Here is a 17,173-nt window from a genome sequence, read left to right on the forward strand (position 1 = left end):
CCTTTATCAAGACAGGTCTCAAGAAATGTTTTCATTTCATCGTGGTAGTTAATATATTCCTTCAGTATTGCTTCTTGTTCTTTAGAGATAGTTAAATTTGTTGCAACGCCAAGCAATTCAGTACCACAAGTGTCATCCCACAACATTTCCCCATCATCAGCCATTTTAAAATTGATGCGAAAATGCGTTGATTGCTCTTTTATAAAAGAAAAAGGAAGTCAATCCTGTCAAAGGATGACCAATCAAGTGGTTTTAACATGATGTAATCGAACAAACGTGATACTATTTTTCTTCGGTTAGGAAGTTTTTACTTTTGACTTCCTCTAAAGCTGACGTAATATTTCAATTCGCCACAAGAAAGGAAGTCTTAAGCGGTTTCCTCTGAAAATGTTGTGAAGCACGTTTACTTGATTTGGGACACTTTTTTTTGAAAAAGTGGTCGGATTTTTGATTTTTTTCTGATTTTTATATACTACTTAATTGCTTTCTGGTGTTAATTTTGGCTGTTGCTTGATTTTTTTTGGTTTTTATGCTGAAAGGGGGGAGAATTGAGATTGGTTGAAAAATGTCCCAGGTCTCTCCTTTCTGGGCTACTAGATCTTTCAAAATCTGTGGTCACAATATGGATATTACAATGTTCTTACAGTAATCATTCCTGTGAACACATTCAATTTAGTGTAATCTCCTTCGGGAAGTCTAGAGTGGAACAATCCAGCCAATCAGAGCATGAGCACTAAAATGGCTTTCAAAGCGAGAACGGCGAGTTCTCGAAGACGAAGACGAAGAGCAGTTTAGCTCAGCTTAAGTCATGAATAACATAAGCATTTCAAATGTTTTACTTGATGTTAGTCGTTTTCAAATAACATGCTTACATGTAAACAACATTTTATTTTCTATCAGATTTTTTTTAAGCGAATCATTGTTTTCACTGCAAGGTCAGTAAACTTTAGTTTTCCATTGCTTCCTTTGGTGTGAATTTTCACGCTTCGTTCTAAACTTGATCACTTGGTGCATCAACAATGCCATGGTTATACGCCTCGTTCCAGGCTTGATCACATGGTGTATGTTTACATGCCCCGGCGTAAAACAAAAGTTAGATTCATTATCTTACCAACAACACGTTCTAAAACCTTCCGTCGTATTCTAAAATAGCCCAATTCTAGTAAAAATGTGACACTTTTATCGTATTTTTGCAAGATTTGGGTTAATCGGCTAGTCGTATGTAAAAAGTTTGCATAAAAGAAGTAAATTTTACCAAATTCGAACGTATGTTTGCAATTTTTCACTAATAGAGGGTATTTGTTGCCAAACTTTTGCTTTGTTTTGCAAGATATTGCGAAAAATGTCGTTTTTCAGAATATGCTGCCTTCCATCAACAAAAATAAAATGAAAAATGGCCATGGAAATTTCCACGTCGTTTTTGATACATAGGCAAAATGGCCATGGAAATTTCCACGTCGGTTTTGATGCAAAGGCAAAATGGCCATGGAAATTTCCACGTCGTTTTTGATACAAAGGCAAAATGGCAGTAGAAATTTCCACATCGGTTTTGATATAAAGGCAAAAAGGCCATGGAAGTTTCCACGTCGGTTTTGATACCAAGGCAAAATTTCCAACGTCATTTTTTAGCAGAAGTACAAATTGAACATTGAAACTGCATCGTTATTTTTCTGGATGAATTTCTAAATGTCGAGCGTAAAGGTCATTGGAAAACTACTAACATGAATGATGGGCAGTGAAAATTTTTCGACTTTACTTTTAACCTCTTCCAAGACATATTCTCCATTTTACAAATTGCCCTTTCTTTACACAAAAAAATGATGCAAAGAAATATAGAACGAACACCACGATAACATAAAAAAACATGAAATCTTGTGGCATGGATGACATTAAGTGCTCGATAATACTCTACTATTACTAAATTGAAAACAAACTGCTGAAATGTTTAAAAAATTTAATCCATTAGATTTTTGTCCACTCTGTACTAATTATCTGTTTAAATCAAATGAGGTTTTTTATTTTAATTTCTGATCTCAGTTATCTATCTGATATCCCACATGCCGTTTTAATTTTGGCACAACAGTCGACAGCCGGGCAATTTGGATTGCAGAAGTGACTCTCACTGCACCTGAAAATTAAAGTAACAACACAAAATCAGCACAACTTAATCGCCAAAGTTTAACATTAGTTTAGGTTACTGAGGAGGTAGTGAACGGTAACTAAACAACTCGCCCCGCGGTACGAAAAGGCTAATTGATAGATTCAAAAGTTGAAGGGACGTTATCAGTTATTTCCGTTCATTCGCGCGAAAAAGGAATACATATCCATGTAAAAAAAGGATAATAATAATAATAATAATAATAATAATAATAATAATAATAATAATAATAAAAGATTTTCGTCGAAAAGCGAAAATGGAGATCAGTCGCGAACAAGTCAATAAATTAAAGGAACGTACTGAAACAAAGTGACATCTGAGCGTTGACGGGTGAGCGCAGGCTTCGCCAGTGGCATGAAGAAATCTAACGTAATAGTCGCGGGGAGCTATGAAAATTTCATGAAGTGAGCTCTAATATTCGTCATACAGTCAAATTAAACTTGTATTAAGCGGACACCCTCGGGCTTGGGACCCTTGCTATTGTCCGCTTATTTTATACAGGGTGCCCGCTGAATACAGGTTCCCTATCATATTAATATTCCTCAGTATCTAAAGGTCTTGAAATTCCACTCAGAAGGATAATGTAGAAATTTGTGCAAGTTAAGAATATTTTGTAGACCCTATTATTAATGGCAGAAACAAGAAAGATTTCATTCTTACCGTGACCCGGCGGGATAGATGTCTTCCAACGATTTAGTCGCACTGGCCTAATCTCTGGTTTTTGAAAACCGATTCATCCACTGTTCGTGGATCCGAGGTAGTACACACCAAATTTGTATCAGCTTTTGTTCTTTGTCGAACGTTGTATTACAAGCTGTAAAGGCAGTTGTATGGCCTGATGATCACGGAGTTCTATGTGCTTGTCCAGAGAAATGAATATGTGTCGTCTTAAGTCAGATGGAAAACAAAATAAGCCCTTTGTCGGCGCAACAGTGGCAGTTGTGGTGAGGCGTATACAACCCAGATACCGACTGCGTCACGTACTAGGTTCGTGTGAAGTCTCCCATGCTACTTTTCTTGAAGAAAAGAGCCTTGAGAAGTAAAATCAAGTCTTTCACGTACAAAGTAATGTTTTTTTTTCCTTTTTGGTGTAATTCTGTGACGAGCTCTGCCGGCACACAGTCATTAACAAAAGAAATATGTTACATATTCCCCCTGACATTTCCGGCCTTTGTCATAGAATCATTTGTGGCATATTTGTGGTCCACCGAGAAACGGTTACAAGGCTTTCCGCTTATATATTATTGCCGTTGTACGGTCACAACTGAGAACAGCTGGTTTCTGAATGTTGTATATTACTAGTTTCTCATCTGCATCAACTTGGGACTCCCTGACATGTGGTGATGAGCTGTGCTAGATCCTCTCGTGCGAGAATTTCATAACTATTATTGTAGAAATGTCAATGACCTTTGGGTCCCAGCACGTTGTATGTAAGTTCACACGAACCGATAAATCAGTCCCGTAAGAACAAGTAAGGATGAGATCCAGGATCCGAAATTAATGTAACAGGCAAAGTGCAGTTATTTATAATTCGTTCAAAAGAGTAGACGGATCCGCGATCCACTACACTCTAGGACGCGCCAAGCAGAAGAAATGTCTAATGCTTAAAACCGTTTAGATTTTCAATATTTCTACTCCGCAGAGAACACACAGAAATGCTGGAAATGGCCATGGTAATTTTCTACCCTCCCCCTCCCCCTCCCTCCCCCCGCCACGACGTTGTAAACACAACGTTTGTAAACATTGGCATTGGAAATTTCCATGGCTATTTTGAGTTTGTAAAAAAAAAAAATGGCCTTGGAAATTTCCATAGCCATTTTGTCTTTGCAAAAAATGGCCTTGGAAATTTCCATGGCCATTTTGAGTTTATAAGAAAAAAATGGCCTTGGAAATTTCCATAGCCATTTTGTGCTTGCAAAAAAAATGGCCTTGGAAATTTCCATGGCCATTTTGAGTTTGTAAGAAAAAAAAATGGCCTTGGAAATTTCCATGGCCATTTTGTGTTTGGAAGAAAAAATGGCCTTGGAAATTTCCATGGCCATTTTGTTTCTGGCAATAAAATGAGTTAATTGCTAATTTCTTGCCACTTTGCTTTTGCAAAATGTTGGACATTTAGTGAAAAACATGCCATACTACCTTAAACTGGTAATTTTCACAACAATTCTTGTTATTTCTGACATGCTGGAATTGGCTAAAAGTTGCAATAACAGCGCATACTGGCCCAATTTGTGAAAGTGCTACTAGGAAGTTGGCAAATATAAGCCATACGAGCCTAATTATTGCAAACTTTACCTGATATTTTGGCACTTTTTTATCCGAAAGTGCCAATTTTGTACAAAAAAAGGCGTTTTAGAATATCACATTTGGTTTTAGAACGTGTTCAACTAAACAAGTACAACAGGAAACAATATTTCAAATGTCCGATATTTTTAGCCTTGTAGTTTTTTCACAGGTTTTATGTAATCACCCTAATAGACGGCGTTTTAGGAACGTTAAGTACTTAGTAACAAGAAGTATTAGTCAGAAGTCTGTTCCACCGTTTAAAAAGTAAAATGACACTACAATTTATCGTATATTCAATAGTTTCAAACAAATACAATTGTAAGTTCTGTTTCCTTTCTACTTTCAACATGTCATTAAAGCCTGGTTTACACGTACGACGCAAGCATAAGCATAAGCACAAGGATGTTTACACATACGATAACCATAAGCATAAGGTGACATACGCAAGCGCAGAAGCATAAAAATTTGCTGCCGCCATTTTGCAAATGGCAACGCATGAGTAACTAGAATGTACGCTGACAACTTGTCACTGTTTTTCAGTTTTATTTCCTTGCGCTTGTGCTTATGCTTGCGTCGTCCCGGTTTACACGTAGGTTTCTTGTGCTTTTGCTTGTGTTTATGCTTATGCTTGCGTCGTACGTGTAAACCAGGCTTAAATACACATTTCCGTTGTTAAACACGTTTCTTGTTATCACTGCGTTTTCCCGTTTCACATAGGCACCATGGGTCATTTTTAACTCTTTCAACCTTCCCTTCTTATTGCCATCATAACAGCACCCCTGCCTCCCCAAGCCAGCATTCACTGCAGTTCCGGTATACTAGTCTATAGTATATGCCTCAATTTCTGGCTAAAACCTCGCCTGCCCCTCCCCCCTCTAACATTTGTCTGCAAGTAACGTAATATGCTGTATCTTTCCGCATTACCTGCCGCGTTACTGTGGATAAAATATTCCTGATATTGTATACTACATATAGTATATACTTGTGCTGTAAAAACTAATTTCCGATAAAGTAGCAGTACAGGGCTAATTACTCCTGAATTACCAGTAGTGTACACGAAATATAATGACATACGAATCCGACGGTATTACGAAGTAGCCACGGAACGTACACAAACAGAGCACTCGTGTCAGCTAAATTAAAGGTCCTCAAAGGTTAAGATCCAATTTTGTAAGGATTGACATTTGAATTTATCGCGTGGTGGTAAGTTTTCAAACATTTAAAAATGGTCGTTAGGTTTCCACGTGGTTAGAATCAAGCGTAACTCTACTGACACAAATACACAATTACAAATAAATTCATCGATGTAAGCGAAAACCTACCTTTTCCACAGTGATGACAGTATTGAGTAATTAGCTTCTTCGGACGATACTTCTTTGTCACAGCTTGGACAAAACATCTTTCGATCTCTATAGAAATGAACTTAAAGCGAAAGAACACTCAGAACAAACTTCGTCGTCTGGAGTTTGTAGATGAAAACATGAAGCATCGTGGAAACAAGTACAGTCCTGCCGTGGCATTTTACTTCTGCCTTAGCATTTCACTACCGCCGTGTTAAAACTCTTGCAGTTGTGCCGTGAGTTGGCGTGTTTGTGCCGTGAGTTGGCGTGGTTGTGCCGTGAGTTGGCCCGGTTGTGCCGTGAGTTGGCGCGGTTATGCCGTGAGTTGGTGTGGTTGTGCCGTGAATTGGCGCGGTTGTGCCGTGAGTTGGCGTGTTTGTGCCGTGAGTTGGCGTGTTTGTGCCGTGAGCTGGCGCGGTTGTGCCGTGAGTTGGCGTGTTTGTGCCGTGAGTTGGCGCGGTTGTGCCGTGAGTTGGCATGGTTGGGCCGTGAGTTGGCGCGGTTGTGCCGTGAGTTGGCGCGGTTATGCCGTGAGTTGGTGTGGTTGTGCCGTGAGTTGGCGCGGTTGTGCCGTGAGTTGGCGTGTTTGTGCCGTGAGTTGGCGTGTTTGTGCCGTGAGCTGGCGCGGTTGTGCCGTGAGTTGGCGCGGTTGTGCCGTGAGTTGGCGTGTTTGTGCCGTGAGTTGGCGCGGTTGTGCCGTGAGTTTGCGCGGTTGGGCCGTGAGTTGGCGCGGTTGTGCCGTGAGTTTGCGTGGTTGTGCCGTGAGTTGGCGTGTTTGTGCCGTGAGTTGGCGTGTTTGTGCCGTGAGTTGGCGCGGTTGTGCCGTGAGTTGGCGTGGTTGTGCCGTGAGTTGGCGTGGTTGTGCCGTGAGTTGGCGTGGTTGTGCCGTGAGTTGGCTTGTTTGAGCCGTGAGTTGGCGTGGTTGTGCCGTAAGTTGGCGCGGTTGTGCCGTGAGTTGGCGTGTTTGTGCCGTGAGTTGGCGTGTTTGTGCCGTGAGTTGGCGCGGTTGTGCCGTGAGTTGGCGTGGTTGTGCCGTGAGTTGGCGTGTTTGTGCCGTGAGTTGGCGCGGTTGTGCCGTGAGTTGGCGTGGTTGTGCCGTGAGTTGGCGTGTTTGTGCCGTGAGTTGGCGCGGTTGTGCCGTGAGTTGGCGTGGTTGTGCCGTGAGTTGGCGCGGTTGTGCCGTGAGTTGGCGCGGTTGTGCCGTGAGTTGGCTTGTTTGAGCCGTGAGTTGGCGTGGTTGTGCCGTAAGTTGGCGCGGTTGTGCCGTGAGTTGGCGTGTTTGTGCCGTGAGTTGGCGTGTTTGTGCCGTGAGTTGGCGCGGTTGTGCCGTGAGTTGGCGTGGTTGTGCCGTGAGTTGGCGTGTTTGTGCCGTGAGTTGGCGCGGTTGTGCCGTGAGTTGACGTGGTTGTGCCGTGAGTTGGCGCGGTTGTGCCGTGAGTTGGCTTGTTTGAGCCGTGAGTTGGCGTGGTTGTGCCGTAAGTTGGCGCGGTTGTGCCGTGAGTTGGCGTGTTTGTGCCGTGAGTTGGCGTGTTTGTGCCGTGAGTTGGCGCGGTTGTGCCGTGAGTTGGCGTGGTTGTGCCGTGAGTTGGCGTGTTTGTGCCGTGAGTTGGCGCAGTTGTGCCGTGAGTTGACGTGGTTGTGCCGTGAGTTGGCGCGGTTGTGCCGTGAGTTGGCGCGGTTGTGCCGTGAGTTGGCTTGTTTGAGCCGTGAGTTGGCGTGGTTGTGCCGTAAGTTGGCGCGGTTGTGCCGTGAGTTGGCGTGTTTGTGCCGTGAGTTGGCGTGTTTGTGCCGTGAGTTGGCGCGGTTGTGCCGTGAGTTGGCGTGGTTGTGCCGTGAGTTGGCGTGTTTGTGCCGTGAGTTGGCGCGGTTGTGCCGTGAGTTGGCGTGGTTGTGCCGTGAGTGATGTGGTTGTGCCGTGACTTGGTGTATGTGAAGTGATACTTGTGGGCCACCGTAGTTTTTTTTAGCTTTCTTTTTTGCAACTACACACCACCAACTGCTCTAGTTGTATACATGTACTTGTAATGGAAATGATGGTCTGGATCCCAGGAGAAGAATGAAAAATATAGCAAAGCCAAGAGCAAATTTCTTGCTCAACAAGTTTTATTCTGTCAGCTTGTGGTCACTCTCTCCACTCTTTGTACATGTCTTGGTTGACAAAGCTGAATTAAGGTTGGGGTGGTCTAAGTATCTTATTTCACACCTCGGAAAAAAAATTGTCTTAGCTTATTGAATTAGTTCTTAATTCGTCATCACAGCTTCAATTTTTTAAATCTGGGCTTCATTGTAACCGCTAAATGACCAGTTAATTTTGTAATTTTTGTTTAAAACAGGCCAAGAGTCTCACGCCAGAAGGAGCTCATCAGTACATTAAAAGCAAAAGACCTCACATTCTGCTCTCTCCTCGGCAGTGGGAGACCATTAGATTGTTTCACCAAAACCTGTTGCAGCAGGAAAATCGTCATACCACAGGACATTAATTGTTATAAGATTATTGTGATGTGAAGTGTTGTGGTAAACATTTGGCCATAAACCCTTACTTCTCTCTTTGTATGCAGGTGGAATGGATGTCAGAACTCACATTACATTACATTTTTTGTGCCTATAATTTAATTGTTTTGGTACATCCTTTCTTTTGTGAGATAAATTTGAATAAATTAGCTCAACTAGTATGAATGTGTATAATGTTGGCCTTAATATGAATAGCACACATTTGCATTAAATTAGACAGAGTGTTTGGTAAGACAAGGCTGTCAATGGTCTCCATGTTCACTCTTCAGTTTGGAAAAAAAATGCTAAGTTCTGCTCTTTGTCAGTTACAAAAGGAAACAAAGTATCCTCGTAAATCAAAGCGCAATTTCTATTTGCCAGAAATGGATGGCTTCATCACTTACTCAGTAATTGGAATTTTTGAAAACTGTGAGAGATTGCCAGGGTAATATCATCTTATATCTCCCAGTTTGAGTTGTGTCACGTGAAACATTTTGACAAATCACACACACGACAAAGTGTTTGATGGATTAGAAAAACCTGGTAACATTTGATTAAAAACCTCATTTGAGGTCTGGCAAGGTCTAATTACTCCAGCTGCAAGTGTCAGGGATGCCCATTGTTATGTCCCGCAGTTTCTAAATCACGAGAAGACCAGAAGTATGCCCCACTTCACCCTCCTGAATAGGGTACTAGTTTTGATTGCAAATCCCAGAGCTTCCACTCGTACACCTGGGTGGGGATGGACGATACAAGGAAAAGTTCCTCATCAAAGATAAATAGCTATTCAAATTCTCACATTTTTGAAAATACATGGTTTTTATCAATTAAACTGATTGGTCAATTTCAAGGTCCCAGTTTTGTGAACGGAAACTAGTCCCTCGCATTTTGTTGCATTTCTGTAACAGAGCACAGGTTTGAAGTTATCCCCCAAAGATAGAAATATAGAGGCAATGAGGAAAAAGTTTACTTTCCCAAGGAAATGACGCTGTGACAGAATGAAAGTCTAACGACCAAAACACGTTACCACAGCTTCTCTCTGAGATCTCTGTGATTCTTACAACGTGTGGCGAAATGTGTAAGCTCCGTTACTGAACAAATGTCCAGCTTAGTTGTCTTAATTTACCTTTCCGCAGAAAAAGTAAACCGTCGACGTCCTCTTTCAAAGAACCTTTTTATTACTTTTCAACATGTCAACACTCTGAAACTAAATAAGCTATACTAAGGTATGCTCGTTAACATTCTGAAGTTAAACTAAATAAAGTGTACTGATCATGAGTGGTTATCCAGTGACATGAGAAGCATCTCCTGTATACTGAGGTTTCTTCTATTGTTGTTTCATGTTCTTATTTGCCTTTGGCGGTAAACGATAATTCAAATGATCACATCATCCTCAATCATCTTCTATCTTTACTTATTTGTCATGTGTTTCAATTCTTTTTTCCGGGTGGGTGCCCCACGTGGGATCTCGTTTCCAGCTCGCACTCTTACCCTTTTGGGTTCTCTTTTGATATTTTCTCCACTGCAATGTTTAGCAAAATAAATACCATCAGGTTAGAGAACTATGAACTACTTTATTACAAAGTTTCGGCCGCGTACTCTCGTTGAGGGAGGGACCACCTCCCGCAAAAAAAACAACAACAACAACAACAAAAACAGATCAAAGACCAGAGGAAAGCTGGCAGGAGAAAGCACGTGTACGGGGATCTTACAAACTTGGGAAAAGATATCCATCATTTATACCATTTACAATTTTCTACATAGATTCATGAAGGCCCTGGTACTTTTTTCTGTCCCAAGTCAATGTTTTGGATCACTCGAGTAACGTCTGCCCTGGAAAAACAGTTTATTTTAATAATATTTAATGGAAATTTCCTTGCGAGTTAGTCTAATTTAAAATTAGTGTGCCGTAGACACTAAATAACCAGCCTAAATTAGGTTCCAAACTACTGTATTATTTTCGGCAATGTTATCTGTACGTGAGTAACATTGTCACCTTAGACCACACCTTGTTTACTGAAAAAAAAAAACTCAATACCGTAAACACTGGCATATAAGCCGTACTTTTTTTGCTTGCAATTTTCGCTCAAAATCGGGAGTGTGGCTTATCTGCGAGAACATCTACAAAAGATTACGTGAAACTGCAATTTTCGAAACAAGCAAACTGTGCTCAAGAGTGAGAATAATTCAGTTTTGCAGAAGCAATTGCTAATTCAAAAATGTGATGAAAGCTTTCTGAATATTTCTATATGATTTTCATATTGTCTTTATTAAGCACTCAGTTTAATTTGTGTATAAAAGATATAAAGACAAAATATTTTCATTTACGTCACAAAACATTAATTCTAACGTTTCTGCCCTCATTCTTTCAGCTCGATTCTAGGCACTTTAATTTTTTATGATTTTTTGCTCTTTTCTTGCTATTGCCATTCTATAAAAGTTATAATTGATGAAATAAACATTAAGTACTTTTAATTGAGAAAAAAAATAACAGTGCCTTACTATTGACATCTGAGTGAAATGGAAGTTGTAACAGAAAAAAATTTAATAATAATAACAATAAGAGTAGTAATGATAATATTTTATTGAACTCTCTTGTAGTGATTTACCGAATTGACGGGTTACATCAGTGAAAACTAAATAAAGTCAAAGTACCCTGTATACATTAAATGAAATCTATGTACACTACATTGCAATTTATGAGGTAATCACGTCTATGATGAAGAGCAGTCAGTTTTTGTATTCTAGACACCCGTTTTCTTGCATAAATGATAAACTAAAATTTAATCTTTTTCTACCAGTGTACTGTAATTCTATTTAAGCAATCAAGAAAAAAAAAAGTCTCAGATACTTCACGTCTAATTTGATTCTCAAATTGCAAGGTTTTTCCAACCCATTGAGGAATTTGGCAACTCCTACACTAGGTAACCATGAACCAATCTAAATACTGCCTTTAAGCACAGAAGTTTATTGATAAAAAATGTTAAGACAATTTCGTAGAGAAAATGTTTCAAAACTGTGTAAAGTGTCCAATCCTTATCTAAAAACGTTTGTAATTAACTGTACGGTATATAATAACGACTTCAAAATAATCGAAATCACACGATAATTAAAAAAAAAAAAACGGCAGCAAGTATTTACAGTCTCTTGCACGAGTTCCTAGCCATCCTTGTCTTGTCTTGATGATTCTCCATCATGTAAGCCGTAATAAATGATGTGTTGGTCTTTTCTTCATTTATAACGGCTGTGTGTTCAGCAGCTAAAAAGCAAAAACACCAAGAATTGAAGGTAAATTTGAGTGACAGCAACAAACGTCTGCAACAATTATCCATAACAGTCTTGCAGAGGCGGAGTGCTTTTCTTCAACATTTCTTGCATGTGTTAGTCTGCGTCTCTTTCAGATTAAGCCATATAATTCCTCATGCCTTAAAAACTGTCCAAAAAATCGCGTCAATGAAGAAAAAATATTTCGCGTATAAGCAAGAAACCACAAAAGGCTACTAATTTTCGAGCGAACATTTTACAGGGGAGAAACGGAAAATTTCCAATGGCACAAAAATCGTAAATGCTAACAAAGACTGTCGGTATTCTTCCCGAACCAAAGTGATGAACAGGGAAACTGTTCCATTGAAAACTTTTAGACTTTTTTCCATTCAATTGAAATAGGTTTCAAAATTAAACGCTAAATAAAATGAGCTAAAAAAAAAATGATCAAGGAGAGCTGGCCAATTCTCTTATTCAAACGTTGATCAGTGTACTCACAGAGCAGGTCAGCTACTCTTCTCCGCCTAATTCTAGTGTGGCGTCATCACCAATGAGTACAAACGGAGCCCAGTGATCCACTGTGCTAAACTCGTCAGATTCTTTCATGGATTTCATGGCTTGGTTCAGAGCTGTACTAGCACTTTCACCTTTCATTAAGTGCTGGTAGAATATTTTCATGAACTCCATAGTAGCCTCGTCATCAATCGCCCACAATGACACCAGAACAGACCGAGCACCAGCACCCAAAAATGCCCGTGCGATGCCAACCACACCCTCAGCCTTAATCTTCCCACGAGCACTATGACAGCAACTCAGTACAACCAGCCTTGCTCGCATCTGAACATTCAGCACATCTTTCATTGTTAAAACGAAGTCTTCCTCGATAGGAGTCCGTGATGCCGGTGAAGGATTTGGTGCTAGGAGAATTTCTCCTGTTTCCATTTGCCCATGTGCAGCAATGTGCACCAAAGCAACCGAGGAGAGCCGTTTCAATACTTCATTCTTCGTTGCTTGTCTTCCAATTAACGGTGTAGTGTGAAGTATTCGTCCAATCATCTGCGCTTCTTTTCGTGCGAATGACAGCTGCTCAAACTTCTCTCCCTTCAAAGTAACCTCTTGGATCCAAGGATCACCCACGATCAGCGCCCCACTCTTACTGTGGTAATCAGCGGGACAATCTGTGATCAATTTTAAACTCGTCAGCGATGGAATCATACGCACTCTGAAGGATTCGCAGAGGTACTTTGAATCTGAGTCCATGAATGCAGCGAAAGGAGCCAAACACAATGGACCCTCAGGGACGAATATTACTTCACTGTGAAGTAATAAATCTTGGATGGGACTAATGAGAGTCTCATATAATAAACTTAAAGCACTATTCCGGGAATTGGAGGACTGATTTTGTCTCTCATCGGGAGGGGATCTCTCATCTGCAAGGTTTTCGTCTCTCGTCATAGTTAATGAACGATTCTCACACTCGACTACATTTCTTCCACGAATTTTCTTCATTGCAGTGTCCAAGAAATCATCGGCATCAACTTGACCATCGGGAATCTGTTTTCTTCTTAACTGAACATCCTTTCCTTTCTGAAAAACCCAAAAAATGACTTCTTGGCGTTCAAGCGCTAAGAAAACTGTATTAGAAGCAAAACCATTTAAAATGTCAGGCATAGTTCCTATTTCCGTGTCATATTCCGCTGGGTCATGTTTGGATGTATACTTGAACTCCATGAGATCATTCAGAGCCTGTGCACGTCCCTGCTCAGCAGATAAAAGGGCCTCCACAATCTTGTCTTGCGCTAACAACAAACGCCATAAACTAACGTATGCGTTTTTGTACAAATTGCGCAAGCTCACCTTCCAGTCATCATTCAATCCAAGATCGCGCCTTACATCATTCAAAGTTTTAATACTGTGTTGATGACAGTCTACAGCTTTGCACAAAAAACCAAGTGATTGAAAGGCTATTCCAAGGTGATGAAAGCATCGGCCAATTACAACTCTCTCTCCCACTTCCTTCGCGATTTCTAAGCATAGCTCATGGTAGTGTATGGCGTTGTTGAAATCTTTGATTTTGTAATAATCGCATCCTAGATTGCAACACGCACTTGCTTCACTTGAGACGTCTCCCACTTTTGTTGCGATTTCAAGGCGACGTTCATGGTAGTGGATTGCTTTTTCGAAATCTCCGAGAATGTGATAATCATTACCTAGATTACCATACGCTTTTCCTTCCATTGAGACGTCTCCCACTTTTCTTGCGATTCCAAGGTGAAGTTCATGGTAGTATATGGCTTTTTGGAAATCTCTAAGGTCCTGATAATGGCTGCCTAGATCACTATACGCCTCTCCTTCCATTGAGACGTTTCCCACTTTTCTTGCGATTTCTAGGTTACTTTTATAGTAGTGGATAGCTTTTTGGAAATCTCCGAGTCCATGATAATCGCGACCTAGATTACCATACACCATTCCTTTACTTGAGACTTCTCCCAGTTTTCTTGCGATTTCTAGGCAACATTCATGGTAATGTATGGCTTGTTTGAAATCTCCGAGTTTGTGGTAATCGTTGCCTAGATTACCATACGCTGTTCCTTCAAGTGACACGTCTCCCTCTTTTCTTGCGATTTTTAGGCTACGTTCATGGTAGTGGATGGCTTTTTTGAAATCTCCAAGTTTGTGATAATCACTGCCTAGATTACCATACGCCACTCCTTCACCTAAGACGTCTCCCACTTTCCTTGCGATTTCTAGGTCACGTTCATGATACTGAATGGCTTTTTGGAAATCACCGAGTTTGTGGTAATCGCTGCCTAGATTACCATACGAATTTCCTTCACGTGAGACGTCTCCCACTTTTCTTGCGATTTCCAGGGAACATTCATGGTAATGTATCGCTTGTTTGAAATCTCCGAGTTCGTGGTAAGCGCTGCCTAGACAACCACACGAATATTTTTCACGTGAGATGTCTCCCAGTTTTCTTGCGATTTCTAGGCAACATTCATGGAAATGTATGGCTTTTTTGAAATCTCCGAGTTCGTGATAATCGCTGCCTAGATCACTATACGCCCCTCCTTCCATTGAGACGTCTCCCACTTTTCTTGCGATTTCTAGGCGACCTTTATGGTGCTGTATGGCTTGTTTGAAATCCCTGAGTGTGTAATAATCGTCGCCTAGATTGCCATACGCTGTTCCTTCACTTGAGACATCTCCCACTTTTTTTGCGATTTGTAGGTGACGTTCATGGTATTGCAAGGCTTTTTCAAAATCTCCGAGACCCAGATAATCGTTGCCTAGATTACCATACGCCACTCCTAGTGAGGCGTCTACCACTTTTCCCGCGATTTCTATTCCACGTTCATGGTACTCTATGGCTTTTTTGAGATCTCCGAGTTTGTGATAATCGTTGCCTAGAGTACCATAAGCCACTCGTTCACTTGAAACGTCTCCCACTTTTCTTGCGATTTCTAGGCTACGTTCATGGTACTCTATGGCTTTTTTGAAATCTCCAAGTTGGTGATAATCGGTGCCTAGATTACCGTACGCCACTCCTTCACTTGAGACGTCTCCCACTTTTCTTGCGATTTCTAGGTCACGTTCATGGTACTCTATGGCTTTTTTGAAATCTCCGAGTTTGTGGTAAGCAGTGCCTAGACAGCCATACCAATTTCCTTCACTTGAAACGTCTCCCACTTTTCTTGCGATTTCCAGGCAACATTCATAGTAATGTATGGCGTTTTTGAAATCTCCGAGTTTTTGATAATCGTTGCCTAGATTACCATACGCCGTTCCTTCGCTTGAGACGTCTCCCATTTTTCTTGCGATTTCTAGGCAACGTTCATGGTAATGTATGGCGTTTTTGAAATCTCCAAGTCCATGATAATCGCCACCTAGATCACTACACGCCACTCCTTCCATTGAGCCGTTTCCCACTTTTCTTGCGATTTCTAGGTAACGTTCATGGTAGTGTATGGCTTTTTGGAAATCTCCGAGTTCGTGATAATCGCTACCTAGATTACCATACGCCGTTCCTTCACATGAGACGTTTCCCACTTTTCTTGCGATTTCTAGGCAACGTTCATGGTAGTGGATGGCTTTTTGGAAATCTCCTAGTCCATGATAATAGCTACCTAGATTACCATACGCCGTTCCTTCACTTGAGACGTTTCCCACTTTTCTCGCGATTTCTAGGCAACGTTCATGGTAGTGGTTGGCTTTTTGTAAATCTCCGAGTCCATGATAATCGCTACCTAGATTACCATACACCACTCCTTCACTTGAGACGTTTCGCACTTTTCTTGCGATTTCTAGGCAACGTTCATGGTAGTGGATGGCTTTTTGGAAATCTCCGAGTCCATGATAATCGCTACCTAGATTACCATACGCCGTTCCTTCACTTGAGACGTTTCCCACTTTTCTTGCGATTTCTAGGCAACGTTCATGGTAGTGGATGGCTTTTTGGAAATCTCCGAGTCCATAATAATCGCTACCTAGATTACCATACGCCTTTCTTTCATTTGAGACATTTCCCACTTCTCTAGCGATTTCTAGGTAACGTTCATGGTAGTGAATGGCTTTCTTGAAATCTCCCAGTCCATGATAGTCGCTACCTAGATTACCATACGCCGCTCCTTCATTAGAGACGTTTCCCATTTTTCTTGCGATTTCTAGGCAACGTTCATGGTAGTGAATGGCTTTTTGGAAATCTCCGAGTCCATGATAATCACTGCCTAAGTTACAATACGCCACTCCTTCAGTTGAGACGTCTCCCACTTTTCTTGCCATTTCTAGGTCACGTTCATGGTACTCTATGGCTTTTTTGTAATCTACGAGTTTGTGATAATGGTCAACTAGATTACCACACGCCGTTCCTTCACTTGAGACATGGTTCATCGCCTTTGGTAATAATAGAGAAAAACAACCATCTAAAGACAATGATACTGAAAAAGAGAGACATGTGCTTAAAGTTTCAAATTTTAAATGTTTAAACATGTTTTAACAGATTTTATCACGGAGATCTTTTCTAAGTTTGCCTTTTTTTTTTTCATTTATTCTCTTTTAATTCTTCTTGTTCCTCTTTCCCAGTTAAGTGAGCCAGAATTTCATGTCCTGGAGACAAAATATCACTTAATTATGACGATGGGTTAGGAAAATATATATATTCCCCACGGCCAGAGCGGCAAAGCGAAGCGAGTCCAATACGAAAAATTTGTGCTTATCTAGCCACTGTTATAGAGCCAAGACAAGTAAATGAAACGAGCTTTATTTGGAAGCCGATCTGATTCTTTTCATTACTAAACAGTGAGCAACAGAAATCAAAACGTTCATGGAATTTTCTAACTTCACTTCCCACCCAAGCCCTCTAACACGTCTTCAATGCATAAGAGTATTTTAGTCAGTTTCCTAATAACCGGCTTCCAGTTATTCAAGCCTCAAGCCATGCCTTGGACAACAAAAGCTAAAGCGCAAGAAAAAAATCAACATTGAAATTGTTTCGCCTTAGAGTTCGTATCTCTGCTAATGGAATTCAGAAAATGAGTTTGCACCAGGCCTTTTGGCAAGGCAACTTTCAGATGACCGTATATGTCGATTTATCGTGTCAAGAGGCGCTGACAGATCTAGCCGCTAACTGATTGTCACT

The 17,173-nt window shown here is 40.9% G+C and overlaps 2 protein-coding genes across 5 annotated transcripts in view; one reads left to right on the plus strand and one right to left on the minus strand.

The window, feature by feature from the left end:
• LOC146459752 (phosphatidylglycerophosphatase and protein-tyrosine phosphatase 1-like) overlaps window positions 1–17,173 on the plus strand; it is a 74,822-nt gene that overhangs the window by 42,238 nt on the left and 15,411 nt on the right. Inside the window, exon 4 of one of the 2 annotated variants that reach the window (XM_085089017.1) lies at window positions 8,115–8,379. The exons of the other annotated variant lie outside the window; for it this stretch is intronic. Coding sequence (XP_084945143.1) covers window positions 8,115–8,261 — 147 coding nt within the window. The 3' untranslated portion in view covers window positions 8,262–8,379. Of the gene's footprint in view, window positions 1–8,114; window positions 8,380–17,173 lie in introns of those variants that run through there. 2 annotated transcript variants of the gene reach the window in all.
• LOC146459753 (uncharacterized) overlaps window positions 1–17,173 on the minus strand; it is a 59,941-nt gene that overhangs the window by 34,164 nt on the left and 8,604 nt on the right. The window contains exons 12-13 of one of the 3 annotated variants that reach the window (XR_014857824.1): window positions 12,034–16,428; window positions 11,333–11,530 (exon numbers count right to left, since the gene is read on the minus strand). The exons of the other annotated variants lie outside the window; for them this stretch is intronic. The gene's annotated coding sequence lies outside the window, so the exon portion shown is untranslated. The remainder of the gene's footprint in view (window positions 1–11,332; window positions 11,531–12,033; window positions 16,429–17,173) is intronic. 3 annotated transcript variants of the gene reach the window in all.

Source organism: Pavona decussata, unplaced genomic scaffold (assembly GCF_977016875.1).
Source record: "Pavona decussata unplaced genomic scaffold, jaPavDecu1.1 SCAFFOLD_217, whole genome shotgun sequence".
In the NCBI taxonomy this organism is placed as follows: Eukaryota; Metazoa; Cnidaria; class Anthozoa; order Scleractinia; family Agariciidae; genus Pavona; species Pavona decussata.